Source organism: Erpetoichthys calabaricus, chromosome 10, assembly GCF_900747795.2.
Source record: "Erpetoichthys calabaricus chromosome 10, fErpCal1.3, whole genome shotgun sequence".
Lineage (NCBI taxonomy): Eukaryota > Metazoa > Chordata > Cladistia > Polypteriformes > Polypteridae > Erpetoichthys > Erpetoichthys calabaricus.
This window is the reverse complement of record NC_041403.2, coordinates 152562287-152581728: the sequence shown is the minus strand read 5'-3', so window position 1 is coordinate 152581728 and position 19442 is coordinate 152562287. Positions and strand designations below refer to the sequence as shown.

The following is a 19442-nucleotide window of genomic DNA, read 5'->3' as shown; positions in this document are numbered from 1 at the left end:
TCGTAGTCATTCAATTCATGTCACTTAATTCACCAAAATTACTCGAATCTCTGAAGCACCGATTTGTTCATTTAAAAAATAAACAACAAGCGATATCCATCCATCTATCCATTTTCCAACCCGCTGAATCCGAACACAGGGTCACGGGGGTCTGCTGGAGCCAATCCCAGCCAACACAGGGCACAAGGCAGGAACCAATCCCAGGCAGGGTGCCAACCCACCGCAGACAACAAGCGATATTCTAATTTAAAATCTAAAGTAGCGTTATAACAGTGTAACAACTTTAACCACCAAACAATACAAACAATATAAAAAGCAAGCAACAAAATATTAATAATAATAATGATCATCTGTTGAATTCTGACAATAAATAAAATCTGAAAAATAAATAGAAAAAAACAATCATACAATCACATGTAATCTCTCTATTATATAAAAAAATCCTGCGACGAGACGAGACTTTTTTGAAAAGATTTTTTCAAGATCCGCGAGACTTTGGCCATGAGATTTTTTCAAGTCCCGTCCTCCTCTCAACCATTTCAGTTTAACGGCCCACACCTATGGTCCTCTCACCTCGCATTCATGTGAATGTTTTTCACAGACACAGTTCCTGCGCTCTCAGCTCTTACAAATTTTAACGTTTTCCTCACTTTAAGTTCTCAATTAAAGAAGACGTATTATGTCCAAATCTTATTGAAGAATTTCCTCACGAAGGGTTATCAACAGAAAAAATGAGTACAGTAATCCCTCACCTATCGTGGGGGTTACGTTCCAGAGCCCCCCGCGATAGGTGAAAATCCGCGAAGTAGCGACCTATATTTATTTTATTATTTATATATATTTTAAGGCTTTATAAACCCTTCCCACACTCTTATAAACATTTCTCGCTCTCTTGTTAACCTTTCCCACACTCTTATAAACACTTCCTATGCTCTTAAACACTTTCTACATTCTTAAACACCTCAGACCAACACTGCACACTGCACGCAGCGATCAGACGTCAATGTGTCTGCACTCGCTTTGTGAAGGGGGGCAGCTGAACTGACGCTGAGCAGAAATGGACTTTGTGCTGCTTCTGCCAAAATGCCTCCTTGTCGCTCTGCGCGTTCGGAAGGAGAAGGAGTGTGTGTGGTTTTGTGAGGGTGTGTGAGAGCTGAACGCACCTTCGCTCAAACCCCCCCTCCCCGGAAGCGCAGTACGCTCCTGCCACTTCGCATTGTCAAGGGGGTGGGGAGCAGAATGAACGCTAAGGAGAAGTGGACTTTGTGCTGGCTTTGTGCTGCTTGTCGCTGTGCCTGTCAATAATTTAAAAGTCTGTACATCACCAATTTTCCTGTCTCACTGTCTTGTCTTGCGTGAAGTTAAAATGTTTTATAATAGTGAGATGTTACTCATATCCTTAGCCCGACATCCACATATCATATGTGTTAACAAAGTGTGTTTTATAAGTTTACAAGTGTTTAAAGCATGTGGGATGGGTATTTTAAGGCTTAAACTATAAAAATGTTTATTTATACGGTCTTTCTATATCGCAGATTTTCTCCTGTTGCTGATGGGTCTGGAACATAACTTCCGCGATAGGCAGGCAATCACTTGTATTTAAAAACCCGCGAAGTCGTGAATCCGCGAAAAGTGAACCGCGAAGTAGCGAGGGATTACTGTACACGGGCAAACCTAGCACAGAGAAACGATGAAGTCAAACGAATTAACACAAAAATTGTTGATCGGTTACACGGCAAATTGGTTAAATACGTATCAGTAGACTGTGCTGAAACAGCTGGTGGTGACGGTGCAGAAGATAAAAACATCAACTTACAATATCCTGAAGAATATCTACAACCATTAACAATGGCTGAATTACTGTAGAAAGAAGAATTTATCCAAGAAAGGTAATGGAGTACATCTTCAGGAGATAACATTAGACAATAAAGGAGATCTTGATATGCCATTTGTATTAAAACATTAACAGTTTCCCGTTAGAATAGATTTTGCAACGACAATTTACAAATCTCAGAGCCAAACATTTGAAAAAGTCGTTTTATTTAATAGAGAGAAAGAAACTAAATTCAATCACAGGCAGTTATACGTTGCGTTGTCACGATGGATGTCCAAATATAGAATCAAAATTCAATGCAATATTGAAGAAAATTTAATTCAAAAAATTGTTTTTACTGAAGTTTTACAGTAAAGGTGCAAGTTTAAAAAGTATTTGCGTGTTAATTTCAAAGCCAAACAGAACGAAATCATATTATGCAACGAATAACTCAACACAACATGAAACATAATTTACTTTTAAAGTATTACGTTTTACTATTTTTTAATATGGTTAGTTACTCGCTGTAATGTAAAATACTTCTATTATGCATATGTAACTATTGTGAATTTCCCCTTGGGGATTAATAAAGTATCTAACTATCTATCATATAGTGCCTTTCATATCAATCTATCTATTTATCTATCATATAGTGCCTTTCATATCTATATTCCCATGAAACTAAAAATCTGTTTAAATTGTACAACCGCATCCCCATACGCGAGCAGAAGAAACGCAAAGTGGCTAGCGCGTAGTGCCCGCCTGGGGTTTGGCGAACAAAGTGAGCAGGGGGCAAAGCCCCCTAGTAATAATAATAATAATCCTCTTTATGGAATTCTTACAATAAATAAAACTTCAATAGAAAAAAACAATTGTACAATCATACAATAATAATAATAATCTATTGAATTCTGACAATAAATAAAATTTCAACAATAAATAGAAAAACTTTATTGAATTATGATGATAAATAAAATTTCAACAAATAAAAATACAACTTTACAATCAAATAATAATAATAATTGAATTCTGACAATAAATAAAATTCTGACAATACATAGAAAAAGCAATCCGTGACCTCCCGCCGGTGTGAACTGGCAGGTGGTGTTTTCCCAATTCTCCACTGTGTATCCACGCCTTTCTTAATGGCAGAAATGGACCTCTTGGGTAAGCTGGCTGCCCATTTATGGCACAGCACACTGATGCTTATGGTTTTGACACCACTGCCATCAGATTCCACTCTCTGACTGCGTGCAAGTTGTGTTTGCCCCTTTCATGAATGTTTGAATTGTGGTTCTGGTAGGGCAATGCCCACTTTGCCAATTATTATCGTTATACAGAACGAAGTGATAGGTGACAGGGGTGTCCTGAAGCGCGATTACAGCGTCTGTGGAAGATTGTTTTGTTCGTTGCTGGGGCAGGGCAATAGGAGGCTCACACTGCTGCAGTGAAGCACCACAGAAGCAAATCATAAAAGATCGGGGTCGCGCTATAAGTCCCGGTCTTGCATCCCAAAACACGAGGCTTAGCCTCAGTACTTTAGCAAAACCAGCTTTATTCAGCTTGAAACAGGAATGGCACAGTTATTTATTGTAGCGTGATCTGCCACTCTGCTATATACAGACATAGCAGTCAGGCAGAGTCGTGCAGGTCAGTGATCAAGTAATCCTGTTATCTGCATTTACAATTTACGCGCTCCTAACCTTGCATCACCCATCGAGATCTTTTCTGTTAACTTTGGTGGAGAGATGCAGCATATCTGTGAGCCTGCTATTGCCCCATACAGACGCGGAGATCGAACTTCGGGATGCTCTTCAGCGTGTTGTCCCGTTGGGGGAGGTCCCAAGAGAGTTTATAAACCTCACATTGTCTTGAATGAGTGCCGCATTAATAGGAATGTTTCTTGAATGAGCGTCACTGAACCACATCAAAACGGCTTTTTCGACATCTTCAAATGCATACACTTGCAACCCGAGATTTTTCTACTTTTTTTGCTCGGTCTTTCAAGAAAGTTGACAGCGTCGATGGCGAAATTCCAAATTCACTGGCAACATCTTTTTTCTTTTTGCAGCAATCGAGAGCTGCAAAAAATGAAAGTTTTTTTTTTTTTTCTAATATGAACTGTTATCGTTTTTCCGTTTCTATAGGAGGGTGACAACGAGTTAAATTCCAATGGATGTTTTTCAAATGTTGACGAGCGATAAGTAAAAGGTATCACTGAAAAACACAGGAAACAAAAAAGGCAAAAAAAAAAAACAAAACGGTACGAGAAAAGTTTGAAGAAAGAAAAAAAAATGACAGCGTTTCAGTTTGGAGATCGCTGTACACAACTGAGCTGCGGCCACAGAACTAACTGCTCTGTCGATGATTCATTCAGGCATTTCAGGGTCACTTCGTTGTAATGAAAGTATCTGCTGAATGGACTTCGTAGTAACAAGATTTCTATAGACTCGTGTTATATGAGGAAGCTGACGGGACCATGAAAATACTTCGTTGTAATGAAAATTTCGTTGTAAAGATATTTGTTATAATGGAATTTTACCTGTATACATACAGTATATGGTTCACAAACAAGACAGAAACAATGACAATGTTCATAATACATTATTTAGAGAAAATAAAATGAAATTACACTTTAGTAAAGGGTGAGAGCCTGACAAAAACATAAGAATTGTTATGGCTCGGCCTGTTTGGCTGCTGGTTAAGGAAAACAAGCCATGATGGATTTTGAATTGTAAAAAGCAAGTCAATTAAAATCAAATGTACCTTATTACATTTTGTTAGACAACAGTTGTTGGTCACAAATTAAAGCAGCTCGAATGAAGGCCTGCACTTCAGCGTGTCGTTCCCATCGGGTGGGGAGTGGGGGGTCTCAAAAGAGTTCAGAAACCTTACAATATGAAGAAGAAACAATGATTCAGCTCCTGACTGATAACTGTGCTGCCCACAACATGCTTCCACATTCAGGTAATGTTCGCTTTGAATACCTCCCACCCAATTACACGGCAACGCTTCAGCCATTGGATTTGGGCATCATTCGCACCCTGGTAATGTATCATCGCAAGGAAATGCTGAGAAAAATTCTCGTCAGCATAACTTGTAGGCAGGAGGAGATTAAAAGTAACGCGGAAGAAGCTATTGAAATGATTGCAAACGCCTGGATACAAGTTAAAGAAAGCACTATAGTAACAAATACAGAATCTCATTACAACAAAATATTTTTTAGGTCCCTGGGAGTTCATTATAACGGAATTTTACCTGTATATATTTCCAATTTTTATTTAATATACTAGGGGGCTTTGCCCCCTGCTCTCTTTGCTCGCGGCGCTTCAAACATTTAAAAGCCTGTACGGCAGCTGCCCTTTGGTCTCACTGCCTTCTCTCTCTTCTCCCCCAGACATCCTCTGCTCCTGTTGGGGGTCCCGCTCCCAAGGCGCGCCCCTATGAAGAGGAAGATTTTCTATTCTTTTAACTGAGAGACAGAACTACACACGGAGCTCGATTCACTCCTGAAAGAGACTTATGTTTGTTTGAAGTGTCTGAATAACATTTCTGTGTCTAAAATCTCCTGTGTATCTGTGCAACTCTGTGGCCCAATTGTGACACCATACTGTATGTGGATTTCACTTTCACCAAGCAACAAATCTTTTAATTCTCGCGGACAGGAAAGAAACACTACTTTTCCCTGATGGCAACATGAATTAGACGATCTCCAGGTCTCCGACTTAAACTTTAAAGCCGAATATATTCAATCTCTTTTTGCTGTTCTGTTATTTCACTGAGTAATACAGTAATCCCTCACTTATCGCGGGAGATAGGTTCCAAGGCCGACCGCGATAACTGAATTTCCGCGAAGTAGGGACACTATATTTATTTAATTATTTAACGTGTATTTGGACGTTTTTAAACCCTCCCTGTATTGTTTACAACCCACCATTTACTCTATTAAAAACAGGGACAACTGCTAAGCAAAATGAATTCGGTAGATAAGTTTACACTTACTGTATAGCGAAGTACACGTAGCAGCTTGTAGGCGGTCATGACGTCGTCGACCTTGTTGCAAAGATTCCTAAGGCAGATTCCATCCAGACTACTGCCTTATCACATCCACTTGCAACTCGTTTTGCGCCCTGGTTAAAGGACACTGCGGCCGTAGATCTTATATGCTTTTCCTCCTTTTTAAATAAAAAGAATCGATGTCCTGCAGCGGTGTAGCTGTTCCCTTCCTTCAGCATATCCAAAACTTTTACCTTTTCTGCAATCATTTGCATCTTCTGTTGGTGCTTGGACACGGCCCCTGAAGCATTAGCACGTTAATGATGAATGAGTGAGATGAGACTTCCTGGTTAATGCAACACTCCGTCGCTGAGCAGCACACAGGAACTTAACTGCGTGCTCTGATTGGGTAGCTTCTCAGCCATCCGCCAATAGCATCTCTTGTATGAAATCAACTGGGCAAACCAACTGAGGAAGCAAGTAAAAAGACCCATTGTCCGCAGAAACCCGCGAAGCAGCGAAAAATCCGCGTTATGTATTTAGATATGCTTACATATAAAATCCGCGAAGTCGTGAATCCGCGAAAAGTGAACCGCGAAGTAGCGAGGGATTACTGTATTTTCCGTTTGTTTGTGCTAATGCGATCTTTACTATCATTTTTTTGAGACTTTCGAATTTTAGTACATTCATTATCTCTAACCTGCTCTGCACGTGTATCGCGCCAACGTTTTTGAATTCTTCACGAGGTTCTGCTTTGTCATCTGCTATTTGTCTCGCGGGACGTCAAAGTGTCTCTCTGAGAAAGTCACGTTCCAAGATTGTTTTTTTTTATATAATAGTGAGATTTAAGTGCCTTGTTCCCTTAAGACGGTGCTTCGGGGGACGGGGCCGCCGTGATGTACAGCTGCTGTTCACAAAGTTGGCATTGGTAAAGGTGAGGGGGCAAAGCTCCTATTTATACAAGTGACTAACACTGTATTGGATTTACTTCCTGTGGACTAAATATTAAAAATGAGACTGTTTATCTAATGGGTGGCATGGCAGCCTTGCAGTAAACAGATTGGGGTTCACATCTCGGGTTCTCTCGGAATTGCTCACGTACTGAAGTAACTTTAGCTGCAGGTGGAAGTCCCATTTTACTTATGGTGCCATGCAGCTAAAGTCACTTTACTACTCAAGCAATTATATTGTTATTTCATGTGTGTTCTGTGTCTAACTATATCCATCCATCCATTTTCCAACCCGCTGTATCAGAACACAGGGTCACGGGGGTCTGCTGAAGTCACTCGCAGGGTGCAAGGCAAGGAACCAATCCCGGGCAGGGCGCCAACCCACCACAGAATATAACTATATACTATACTATATAAAATAACAATATACTATACTATTTATCTTATACAACTCCAGGCACATCACTCTACTCTACTTGATGATTTGTTCTGTTCTGTGTATTGTATTGTATTGACCCCCTTCTTTTTACACCCACTGCATGCCCAACCTACCAGGAACGGGGTCTCTCTTTGAACTGCCTTTCCCAAGGTTTCTTCCATTTTTCCCTACTAGGTTTTTTTTGGGAGTTTTTCCTCATCTTCTTAGAGAGTCAAGGCTGGGGGGCTGTCAAGAGGCAGGGCCTGTTAAAGCCCATTGCGGCACTTCTTCTGTGATTTTGGGCTCTACAAAAATAAATTGTATTGTAAATTGTATCACATGCAAATAAGGAGCCTTGGCTTGAGCTGGGAGAACTTTTTGCATACGAGCTGAGCTCCATCGGGGGGTTTGATGGGGGGAATGGGACAGCAGGCTGCTTGCGCTGATCGATGCATTTCCAAAACAAAAGACGCTGATGGTAGAGATATGAAGGGATTTAAGGTGGGCCGGGTTTATGAGTTTTTTCGTAGGCTTCAGGAATTCTAGTGTTAAGGGCAAAGAGAAAATTTATTTTAAATTTTATACTTGGGAGGGTCAGTTGCAGGATATCTTCGATAGCATCATACTAGCAGCAAATCAAGACCAGAATCTGTATTTTTGTACTAAGAGGAGATGAACTTCAGGTCTAAGTGCTGTCTCAGTGAAAAACAGAACTAAATTAATACCAGCTTTAACTAATCCACATTTAATCTTGTTTTGGCTTTGTGTTTCTCCTCGGTTTGCTCAGCTGGCTGTCCTATTTCTCAGTTAATGGAGATGCAGGGCTGCACGGTGGCACAGTGGGTAGCGCTGCTGCCTTGCAGTAAGGAGACGTGGGTTCGCTTCCCGGGTCCTCCCTGCGTGGAGTTTGCATGTTCTCCCCGTGTCTGCGTGAGTTTCCTCCCACCGTCCAAAGACATGTAGGTTAGGTGGACTGGTGATCCTAAATTATCCCTAGTGCGCCCAGCGGTGGGCTGGCGCCCTGCCTGGGGTTTGTTTCCTGCCTTGCGCCCTGTGTTGGCTGGGATTGGCTCCAGCAGACCCCCGTGACCCTGTAGTTAGGATATACAGTAGCGGGTTGGATAATGGATGGAGATGCAGCAGCAATGAACATCTCACCCTTTCTCAATAAACTACACATTCCCCTCAATTTAAAGGGACAGAGCACAGGGAAAGAGTTTGTCCTCATGTAAACCCATTAAAAAATAATTCCAGTCATTAAGCTACATTAGATTGGCTGTCGTTGATGCAAACGTTATTCACTTTGAGCGTATGAAAAGGCCCAGACATTCCTATGCGGAGAGTAAGGATGACAAGAGGTACACGTTAATAGATTTGTATGTGAAGCATAACTGTCTTTCTGCCATCAGGGATTACCTTGGTGGTGCTTGCCTTGTGACCCTGGTTGCCAAGTGGCCTTGGCATATGCAAGAAAAAAGTAACTCTGGAATTTTTCTGTTTCCGTATCTTGTGCTCTGGTTTCCTCCCACAATCCAAAGACATGCTGGTCTGGTGAATTGTGGTTACTAAATTGGCCCCCGTGTGTGTCTGGTGTGCGTGTGAGTGAGTTTGTCCTGCGTCGGCCTTACACCCGGTGCCTGCTGGGATAGACTCCCCAGGGATAAGCGGGATAGAAAGTGACAGACTGGCAGGAGTGTGGCGTCAGTTAATTTCTGTCATCTAGTGGTCATGCATGGTACTGCAGTTCAGCTCAACACATAAATCAGATGATGTAATCAGTAGTAAGAAGCGCGGTTGGGTTTATACACTCAGTCCCCATCTCTCTATTTATTGTTTGAGCTTCTTGTGGCATCGTCAGTATTTTTAATATTCTCTTATGCTCATTTCTACTATTTAAAGTAGTTTATCTCTATTATTGTAATTTCAGTAGGCGTCTGACGTGCTGAATGCTGTTGGACAGTAAGCAGTACTGTGACCATCAGTATTGTTAATGCTTACATCAGTGTTTCCCCGCCTTTGGGATGTCATGTCCCTTTTTCTCATATCCCAATGTTCACAAGCCAGTCTATAGGGGCTGGGGTTGATTAGTGCGATCGTCTGAGCAGAGGATGTGGGGTGGTCCCCCCCTCCGTGAATCAAACATGACTGTCAAAGCAGTTGCAGTGCACAATCACCAGTGGATTAGATGAATCAAGCACAATCGTCTATGCGTTTCCTCCTGGGTGAATCCAGGACAGTCTTCAGAGAGGGAGTGTTTGCTGTGGTCCACCTGTAATGCTGCCCTTGTGAATCGATCGATCGATCAATAGATACTTTATTAATCCCAAGGGGAAATTCACATCGAGAGCAATGGCGGGGAGCTTCGTCCAGGGATGGCTACAGCCCCCAGATTCAGGAATGCTGGCTTTGGTATTGTTTCCCAGGTTACTAACTGCTACACTACACAAGTTATGCAAACTTCTTCATTACGGTAAAAAGGGAAGGAGTGAAAGAACAACCATCCTGCTTTGGGATTCCAGGCACATCAGCACGGACTTTGGTATTGTATTCATCACCTTGTAGATGTAACATTTGTTTATTGCTGTTTTGTAGTCTAAACAATTCATGACTCTGGCGCCGCAGTGAGTGGCAGCCTTTCCAGCAGCTCCGTGTACGACTTTATCTTTCTACCTTTTTCTCTATTTCACTGATCACTCCTACCACTTTCTTTTATGTGGACTCGTTCCCTGGACACTTTTTACTACTTGGACATGCATTTTTCCACGCCATGTCTATTCAGGAAGTCAACTTCAAGCTCTGAGAACAAAGGCCCGGGCCGGTGTGGTTCCCTATTTACCTGACGAGGTAAGAAGGTCATATCGTGGCAGCAGAGCCGGCACTAAGCTAAAAGCTAAGAGGCTAGCGAGAAAGTGGCGATACAAGCCTTCGGTGCCTTGTGAACTCACTACCAAATAAAATCGACGAACTGGCTGCGCTGGTGAGAAATGTCAGGGCCTACAGAGAATTCAGTGTGTTGTGTTTTAGAGAAACGAGGCTAACAACTAACATCCCAGATGCTAACGTGGAGCTACCCGGGTTTAGCACAGTTAGAGCAGACAGAGACGCAAATACCTGTGGGAAGTGGAAAGGAGGAGGACTCGCTCTCTATGTGAATACAAGGGACATGTAAATGTCAAAATCTCCACTTGCTGCAAGGACATCGAACAGTTGGCCGTAAGTCTGCGTCCCTATTACTTACCCAGAGAGTTTGGACATGTCATTGTTGTTATTGTTTACATCCCTCCTCGGGCGGACGTGGAGATAGTGGGTGACATCATCCATTCTGCTGTTGCTAAGTTACAAACGCAGCACCCCGAGGCGCTTGTGCTAATCGCTGGACAAAACATTACCTGCCTTCTCCCAGTATGTGGATTGTAACTCACGGGGAAATAAGACTATTGACTTACTGTATGCAAACGTTAAAGACGCATACAGCATCACCCCGCTGCCTGCGCTTGGGAAAGCAGATCATAACCTGGTTCTGCTTCAGCCTCACTACACACCAAGAGTGAGGGAGCTGCCTACAACATCTGGACAGCTTGACATCTGTGGTAGAGCGACAGGCGCTGAGCAGGCTCCTGTCAATCATGGAGAATCCACTGCATCCACTGAACAGGATCATCTCCGGATAGAGGAGCAGCTCCGTCCTGCTCCACTGACAGACTGAGGAGATCGTAACTCCCCCACACTATGCGACTCTTCAATTCCACCCGGGGGGGTAAACGTTAACATTATACAAAGTTATTGTCTGTATACCTGCATTGTTATCACTCTTTAATTTAATATTTTCTTTATCAGTAAGAATTTCCCCTTGGGGATTAATAAAGTGTGTCTGTCTATCTATCTAAAGATTAGGATTATGGATGGGCTAATCTTGCAGTACCAAACATTATATATTACATTCATTACATATATGTCTGGAGACAACTAGGGCTGAATTTTGCTTCAAACGGGGTGGGAATAATTAGACAGCTCACAGAGTGTCACACTCCTAAACCAATGCAACGCCTCGTGAGGGCACCAGTGAAAGTTTGAACTGCAAAGATCAGAGGTGCTCGGCTTAACCCGGTCTGACAGACAGCAAGCTTCAGATTAAAATAAACTGTCTACAGCCGAAAAAGTCTCCTCAAAAAAACCAATTAGATATATAAATGTGTCCCAGGTGCAGAAAGCACATTACACATCTTATATATAAACGTCTACGTGTGTGTGTGTGTGTCCGGCCCAGCAGTGAGAGGCGGAGTCAGACTAAGGGCTCCACCTCCAAGGAAACACAAGCGAGGCTGACGGCGGCAAAGTGAAACCTCTGAAGAAACAGTCGCTCGCTTAGCGGCTAATACACAGGCGAGGCGAGCGCGTCTGCAAAAGGAAAACTTCTAGGAGGGAGACGTCCAGAGTTGTTCTTTTCCATTACCTGACATCTCTACATTTCAGTTTTTTTTCCTGATGATTTCAATAGTTTCCAGGCTTTTTATAGCACGGGCTTACACAGCTAGTTTTAACAAGAAACAACTTGATGCAAGGGAAAACTGCAAAACTCGGATTATAATACCTCAGTATTTGAAGACCTCACTGGTCTATTAGTAAAAGTGAATGACGAGTTGTCAGTTTACGGGTACAACGACAGCATCCAAGTCAATGTACGGTTGAAAGAACTGACAGCTGCAATCATGAAATTAAGAATTAGAAGTAAATGGCGTGACACATGCCAGATTCTGGTCAGAGGCATAGCTAGGGTTTTCAGTGCCTGGGACAACTGAAGATTTCGCGCCCCCTCCTGTTTTCCAGATGTCCCCCCCGCCACTGATTCTGGTACTTAGCACATTTTAACAACACGGACACCACTCCAGCAAAGCCACAGCTTGGAGGTCTAAAGAAGTAACTAAAGTACGTTAACATTAATGTCTAACTGGAGAGGCCATGCCAGAATATAACAACGCAGTGTTTGCAGCTGTTGTGCCATATAGTGATGCGCTAGTTGAAATATGGCTAGCATAGCAGATACAAGCACTCCTCACACATGGGGGGCCCAGTGCCTGACGTGGTCTACATGTGTGTCTCAGTGCTCATTACAACGTACATATTAATCATTCAGCTTCACTTACCTCGAGCTGCTGAGCTCCCGGATTGATGACAGAAATTTTAGCTTTGGACTTTCTCTTCGGTCAAGTCTTCTGTTCAGTTTCTTTTCTCTCTCCACCCCCCACCATCTTTCCATATTTTATTTTTCTAAAACTTGAGTAGAAATGGGACCCTACAGAGCCACATATTTGAAGTGCACCGAGTGGAGAAAACTGGTAAAGGGTTTCAAGGGTGAATCCCAGTGGGTGGAGCCTTTGCCTGCCAATCACCTGGTGAATCTCAGTGGGTGCAGCCTTGGGTGAATCTAAATGGGTGGAGCCTTTGGCTGGCAATCACTGGGCAAATATCAGTGGGTGAAGCCTTTGCCTGCCAATCACCAAGTGAATCTCATTGGGTGGAATCTTTGCCCACCAATCACCAGATGAATCCCAGTGGGTGGAGCCTTTGCCCACCAATCACCAGGTGAATCCCAGTGGGTGGAGCCTTAGCCCGCTACTCACTACCAACACTCATTCAAGAATCAGATCTGGCACTGCTCACCTAGACTGTAATGTACTTTTAAAATTGTCAAACACATCACTTTCAAAAAGGGGCAAAGAGCTTTAGATTATTATTTTTTTTTTAACCACAGGTTTTTATGATTTCCCTTCCGATGAATGTTTCAAGTCTGGGCTTTCCTCTTTGTGTTTCTTGCAATTCTGGAAAAAGCCCATTTTTGGAGATTAGGCCTTAAGAGAAGCCCAGGGCTAGATTTAGGAGGAAAAGCCTCATTTTAACACTGTGTTTGAAGCCAGAGAGGCCTTTTCAGAGATTTAGGCCTCATTTTTGTGTAGTTTGAACAACAAAATGAAAGCCAGACCCATAGCCAGACAGCTAATCGGATCTCACTTGCACCTTTCTTTCCGTCGTACAATACTAGTTTCAATAAAATATTTGAAAAGAATGAAAGTAAAGGTCTGAGATTTGTTGCTCCACTCTGGTCAACACGAATATGTGATGGTGCTCTCACTAGAAAGAGAATGAACAATTCTGGAAGTGTCTGGTGTGACAGAAGAAGTGCACTAACAAGGCAAAAAAAAATTAAACAAGTTTTATTAAAACCAAGAATCAGCTTCTAATTAGGAAACCAGCTGAAATGGAAATGTTGGCCCTTCAGGGACGGACTGTAAGACCCCTGAATTGGCTGGTCAGCTGCTGGTTTGCTTCACATCTCAGTATTTGGCTGTCAGTTAAGAAAAAGTGAAGCAAAAACACAGAGAGAGTCAAGGGTTCTGAATCTTAAAAAGCAAGTCGATTGAAGCAAAAGTGTGGTTCATTCACAGCCAAAATGTCAATTACAACTTAATGTGGCATCATGGAATTAAAGTTTTAATTTAAAAAACAAAATGCACACAGATGTAACCCTTAACTCAATGCACCCCCACCACCCCATCAGGTTTTCATCATTTCCAGTGAACCAACATCTTTACTAAAAGCATTAGATGGGCTTTGCTTACGACAGACCCCCCCCACCCGAGTACTTTTCTACTCTTGTCTGACCAACAACACGTGATGACTGCCGTTGCTGATCCTGTTGCCCAACTGTGTCAGTTTACATTACTAGGAATTACAGGAGGTGACAAATGAAGCCGGCGGCACGTTTACCGTACTGTGGGTCGTGTTCTTCTTTAAACATGTTGACCGGTTTGTTAGCATTTTATTTCAGGTTTCACATAAACCTTGGGGTTAGGAAAGTACCTAACATTTTGCACCTTTTGAGAAGTATAAATTTAAAATGTTTACTATCAGAAGGCCACCGTAGTGCAAACGCTGTGAGTTGAGACTTTACTGGTATTTGCTATTTATATTAACAAGGCCATTGTACAGATAAACAGCGTCACGCTGGCACACTCCTGAGACCACCAGTCATGGAGTCTGACTCAACCACATCAAACATGTCAGATTTTGCCTTAAGTCGTTGTGGTGGGCTCTGTGTAGGTGGGAGCTGCCAACCAAGGAGTGTTCAGCCAAACGTACAATGCAGCTGTAAGGAATAATGAGCATGGAGGGTGGGGTTTGGACATCAAACTGAAGAGGGCCTCGTCTGTCTGATGTCTCGCGTTCTACGTACAGAATGGAAAAAAGAAGAACCTAAAAAGGGAGAGAGCTGATGAACTCGCAGTACCTGTAACCAGCTCTGTCAGGCTCAGAACACTCTGGAAATATGAAACTGTGCTGGAAGGTCATCAGCGACCCGTGTAATTTGTCATCCGCTGTAATTTTCAATCACATAGTCCGACATCCCTTGGTGATGAGAAACTAGAAGACACGCGACAGCTATGTCACATTAGAGGACATTTCCAGTGACTTTCAGTCATAGCCTTCATTTACCTAATGTTAGTAATTCGTTGGAGGTCGGCTCCTGTGATCACCTGATGTGTCATGTGACCTGCCCAGTGACTCAGTCTGACTAGTCCACCCTGTCTTTAGTTGTACGGATGGGTTCGACGTAAGGAATGCAGCTGTTTTGAACCTCACAAACAAAGCCAACAGCTCGACTGTCTGATATCATGCGTTTTATATGCCACATCAGAATGGAAGGGCAGAGATTGTGTGAACTCGCTGTGCCTGTTAACCATCAGGCAGCACACTAATTGGCAAAATTAAGGGATGAGCCCGACTCTGCTGGACGGTCAGCACTCAGTCGCTATACATTTGACATGCCCAGTGATTTTTCAGTTGTGTAAACTGACACGGTCTGCCCTCGGCAAGTCTGACAAGCCTAATGACTAGAAGTCGTGTAATGCACGACCAATCATGAGGCGTCCAGCACTGTTAACTCTTAAACCGCCGGAACCGACTATAGTTGGTCCCCAATGCAATTTGCCAGCATGCAGGGGCCGAGTATATTCAGCGACATACACTCCTTGAATGCTGCAACTGGCTATAGTCGCTTCTCAGAGCAATTTGCCAGCATGCCAGAGCTGATCAGTCCGTGCCGTACGTTCATTATGCAGCCAGCTCATGACCACTGGTGCCCCCCTGCAGCCTCACTGTCCCTGGGATTGAGCCGCTGCACTAAACTAGCTAGAGAGCAGCAGCGTTGGCTTCGGTGTGCTTGCGTGCAGCCAGTTCAAGCGCAGTTGGCTCAGTGATTTACTGAATTTCATCAATGGCGTCAGTTGCACCTTGTACAGATTGTTGCAGTAGTTTAATAGTTTCTACAGTTCATTGCCAGTTTGTAAAATGATCAGTGTTGCAGTAATTATGATGCTCTTTGCATGGAAACAAAAAAAGTGTTCCATGAACATTTCACTTTTTCTTTGTGAATTGTGATGTTTACTTAAAAAGTGCAGCAAAAAAGTATTTGCCGTCCGTCCAGGGGTGCATTAGCCCCCCAAGTATGTGGCAATTTAAGGGTTAACTGTGAAGCCCAAGATACCCAACATTCACTGCTAAGGGCAGTTTGTGTTCCCTCTCATGTCTTTAGACATCAAATCTAACCGACTGCTGGGTAATGAGATCACACCGCACCAGGAGCAACAAATCGAGGTTCACTCTTCACCTGTTAAGAGAATTAAGTTTAGAAGACTCACCCTTTTGTTTCACTTTTTTCACTCTGCGTTAGAAGAGGAGGACAGCTCAGCTGGCTTTGCCTTCAAATAATTCCCCCTCCCAACACACACACACAAACGCATGCATGCACACACACAAGTTTATGGTCTATAATTTTTTATTAAATTAAAAGCAGAATTACTCTAAAATGCAGCTCTTCTGTCTGGCTTTGACGAGACAGAAAAAAGTCAAAACGCTGACAAACGAAATTAAGTTCAATGGAACATAGTGCAGGTGAAAATACACAGAACAAAAAAACAAAACCAAAAAAAGAACAAAACACCAAAGGCCTTCTCTAACAGAAAACTTCTGCAGATCGGGATTTACCTAACTACGTAGTTGAGATAGCCTTAACAAAGGAGAACGTGGTTGTGGATTCAAGGATGAGTGCCATCCCGTTACAATGCACTGAGGTTTAGTTGAGCTACATGCCAGTGTGCCGCTACATTGGGGGAAGCAGCAGTGTGAAGAACAGACTTGCCCACCAGCAGCCAGCATCATTCATGTTCAAGGGACACCGCGAAGAGGACAACAGAGAGGAAGAGGACTCTGGGACGTGTTCCAAGTGAACGAGGGGCTGTTTGGTTTTGGGGAGTGCAGTTAAAGTTGAATTTAAGGAGAAGGTAATGTGCCAGGGCAGCTAATGGCAAACTTGTCTGTGTTAAAACTACAACTGGAAGGGCATTTCTTGAATGTTCTGTACAACAATGTGCCCATTGCTATAAACAATAATGGAACTTCAATGAGCTTTAGTTGGAACTGTAACATCAAATTTTTTTACACTTCATAGGCGAAGTGGACGGGACAGTTCTGACTACAATGGCAACTCGCTGCTCACCTGGTGCACAGGCAAGCTCAAGTATTGATGCATCTTTCATTCAAAAGTATGAAAGTAAGACATTTGTATAATATTTACAAAAAAAAAATGGGGCAAATTACACACACACAAAAAAAAAAAAAATACAGCATGAAGATTTTAAGTCTAGTAAATCAAGAAAAGCAAAAAGATTAATTAGAACACAATATAATTAATTACCCCAAAACAAAATATTAAAATCAGAACCAGCTGTAACATTAAAACATTATTTATATAAATAAAAAGCAATTTTCTTTCCCGAAAACATTTGTGTATAAATCGTATAAGCCTTTCACCTCCACATGGGGTGGGGGTGCTGTGTCGATCGCACTTTATTTATTTGTCCATTTTGCTCATTTTAATGTTTTTATTTGTCTCCCATCCCCCACCCCAATAAATTCGGTGGTCTCTTGATTTATGGAAAAGGACAAAAGGTTTTTCACTCATTCGGGTTTGCAGCCAGTCAGATCAGAGAAGTTTGCATAGATTGGTGGACTGTTTATTACTCATTAGCACGCATGGCAAAAAAAAAAAAAAGGGACAAACGATAAATGGCACGGGTAGTGTTCTGACGAAAAACGTAGGCGGAAATGAAATCGTTACTGCGAGAGCAACAATACAGAGAAAGGCATCATCTGGTGCATGTTTCACTAGTAAAATATTCTTACGTGCGAGACGAGAGACAAAAATCACCACGTGAAGCGAACAGACTTGGAAGTGGCGGTGCGAACGTTTCAATAACGAGCCTGGACGTTGGTGATCAAACTGGACGGTGAATAAACTGCCATAATTTGTGTTCAAAAAGAGGAACAGTGATGAAATGGCGTGTCCGTGAAGTTCGAGACATAACCAAGAAGTCTAAAAAGCAAAAACGGAAGTGGAAATCACTATTTAGAAAGAAAAAAAAAAATAATAATAAAAGTGCGATGTGAAAGATTAAAACAACCTGGATACTTTGAATTCAATCTTTTTTATTTAGATCATCATGCATGTGCTTCTATAGCTACATTTTGAACGCTGCTTTCCATTTTTCTCTTTTTCGTGTAGTGTTCTGGATGCTGTGAGTGTGTTCCCCTCATCCTAATGAACGAGTCTTCCATCACCGCTTTGCAGTTTCATCACCGGAGAAACATTTGGCATATCTCTTACAACACTGTTTTACAATAAATCCAGATGTTACTTCAATTTGTTAGTCAGGTCACATCATTCCCTAAATCCAAGGTGAAGCACAACTCCATAAAACCTTCCATTCCTAAATGCGATCTCTTATTCTAACAGAGCGACGAGCGGTCCTGGTCTACAGTTAAAGTATAAAATGACTGCGCTCGATAATTTAAATCAAAATACGTTCTACGATTGTAACTCTAAGAACAGTTGGTTTTTTTGTTTTTATTTTAAATCACCTGAAGTAAAGAACATTTTAAAATGAGCAAAAATAGAACAAAACTCCAGGTCTGTAAATCACAAGTCTGTGTATAGAAACGCTTGAAAAGCTTAAGACATCTGATGCTTTGGTGCAAAATGAACATCTGTAACAGGTTTGTCTGGGCAAGTTGTTAAGATGAATACTCTTAAGGAGTTAGAAAGGACAACAACAACAAAAAGTACCCCTTGGATTTTAGTGTATGAACTGAATGTTAAAGAGAAAAGACTGCCCAACCTTTAAAGTGTCCTCACATCTCAATACTTTACATTCTGCTAATCCACTCATTGCTTTACTGCCTGCCCCTCTGGAAGCTCTAGACGTGTCACAGCATCATTAGTAATTAACGTCAAGTCTTTCAAGCCACAAACAGAATGGTTAAAAAAAAAAAAAAATGCATCACCACCATTTACTTGCTGTACATTAAAATAAGGAATCTATATACTTTATAAAACTTTGTTTTAGGCATCTTTTCTGGAATGAGACTACTGAAAATAATTTGGTTTGAGTACGAGCAAGAAGAACACAGAAATGAAAATTGTACATTTTTTTTGTTTTTTTTTCCTTTTAAACGCTACAACACATTTTCTACTTGGCATTCCTTCAAGGTCACGGTGTGGCCATCCTTCTGCCATCCTGTGCACCACGTCGTATTCATTTCTACAAGCGTTTGTGGAAGAAGTAGGAGCCCAGCATCAGGCCAGTAGCCAGAGTCATTCCTGCCAACAGCCACCTACTGAAACGTTCCTGGGACCTCCGGCACTCGGCAGCCGCGTTGCTCCCGTAGATTTTGGCGAACGTGTCCTGTAGAGAGAGGGAGGGAAACAAAAAAAAAAAAAAAAAAAAAAAAAAAGGTGATTAAGGAATGTTCAAAAATCACATAGTCCTCATGTGATGAGTGTGATCACAGTCGAGGGCATTCAGAATAACAAAACGTCCTTTTTATTTAATTGGCTAGCAAAGAAAGTTTATTCTAGAGTGTACAGTATACACACACATTATATTAGATTATATATATATATATATATATATATATATATATATATATATATATACACACACACACACACACACACACACACACACATAAAAATCCTCGGATGAGACGTGACATTTTCAGAGAGATATTATCAAGTCTTGTGATATATAAATAATATCTATCTATATATCCATATATATCTATACATATCTCTATATATCACCCCAAAACATGAGGCTGAGTCTCCGTACTTTAGCAAAACCATCTTTTATTCCGCTTGAAACAGGAACAG

The 19442-nt window shown here is 41.9% G+C and overlaps 1 protein-coding gene across 3 annotated transcripts in view; it reads right to left on the bottom strand.

The window, feature by feature from the left end:
• Positions 1 to 15992: 15992 nt before the first annotated feature.
• Positions 15993 to 19442, bottom strand: part of LOC114659564 (bcl-2-like protein 1) — a 96583-nt gene continuing 93133 nt past the window's right edge. For all 3 annotated transcript variants that reach the window (XM_028812122.2, XM_028812123.2, XM_028812125.2), the window contains one exon: positions 15993 to 18975. In XM_028812122.2, the coding sequence (XP_028667955.1) occupies positions 18832 to 18975 (144 nt within the window). In that variant the 3' untranslated portion in view covers positions 15993 to 18831. The remainder of the gene's footprint in view (positions 18976 to 19442) is intronic.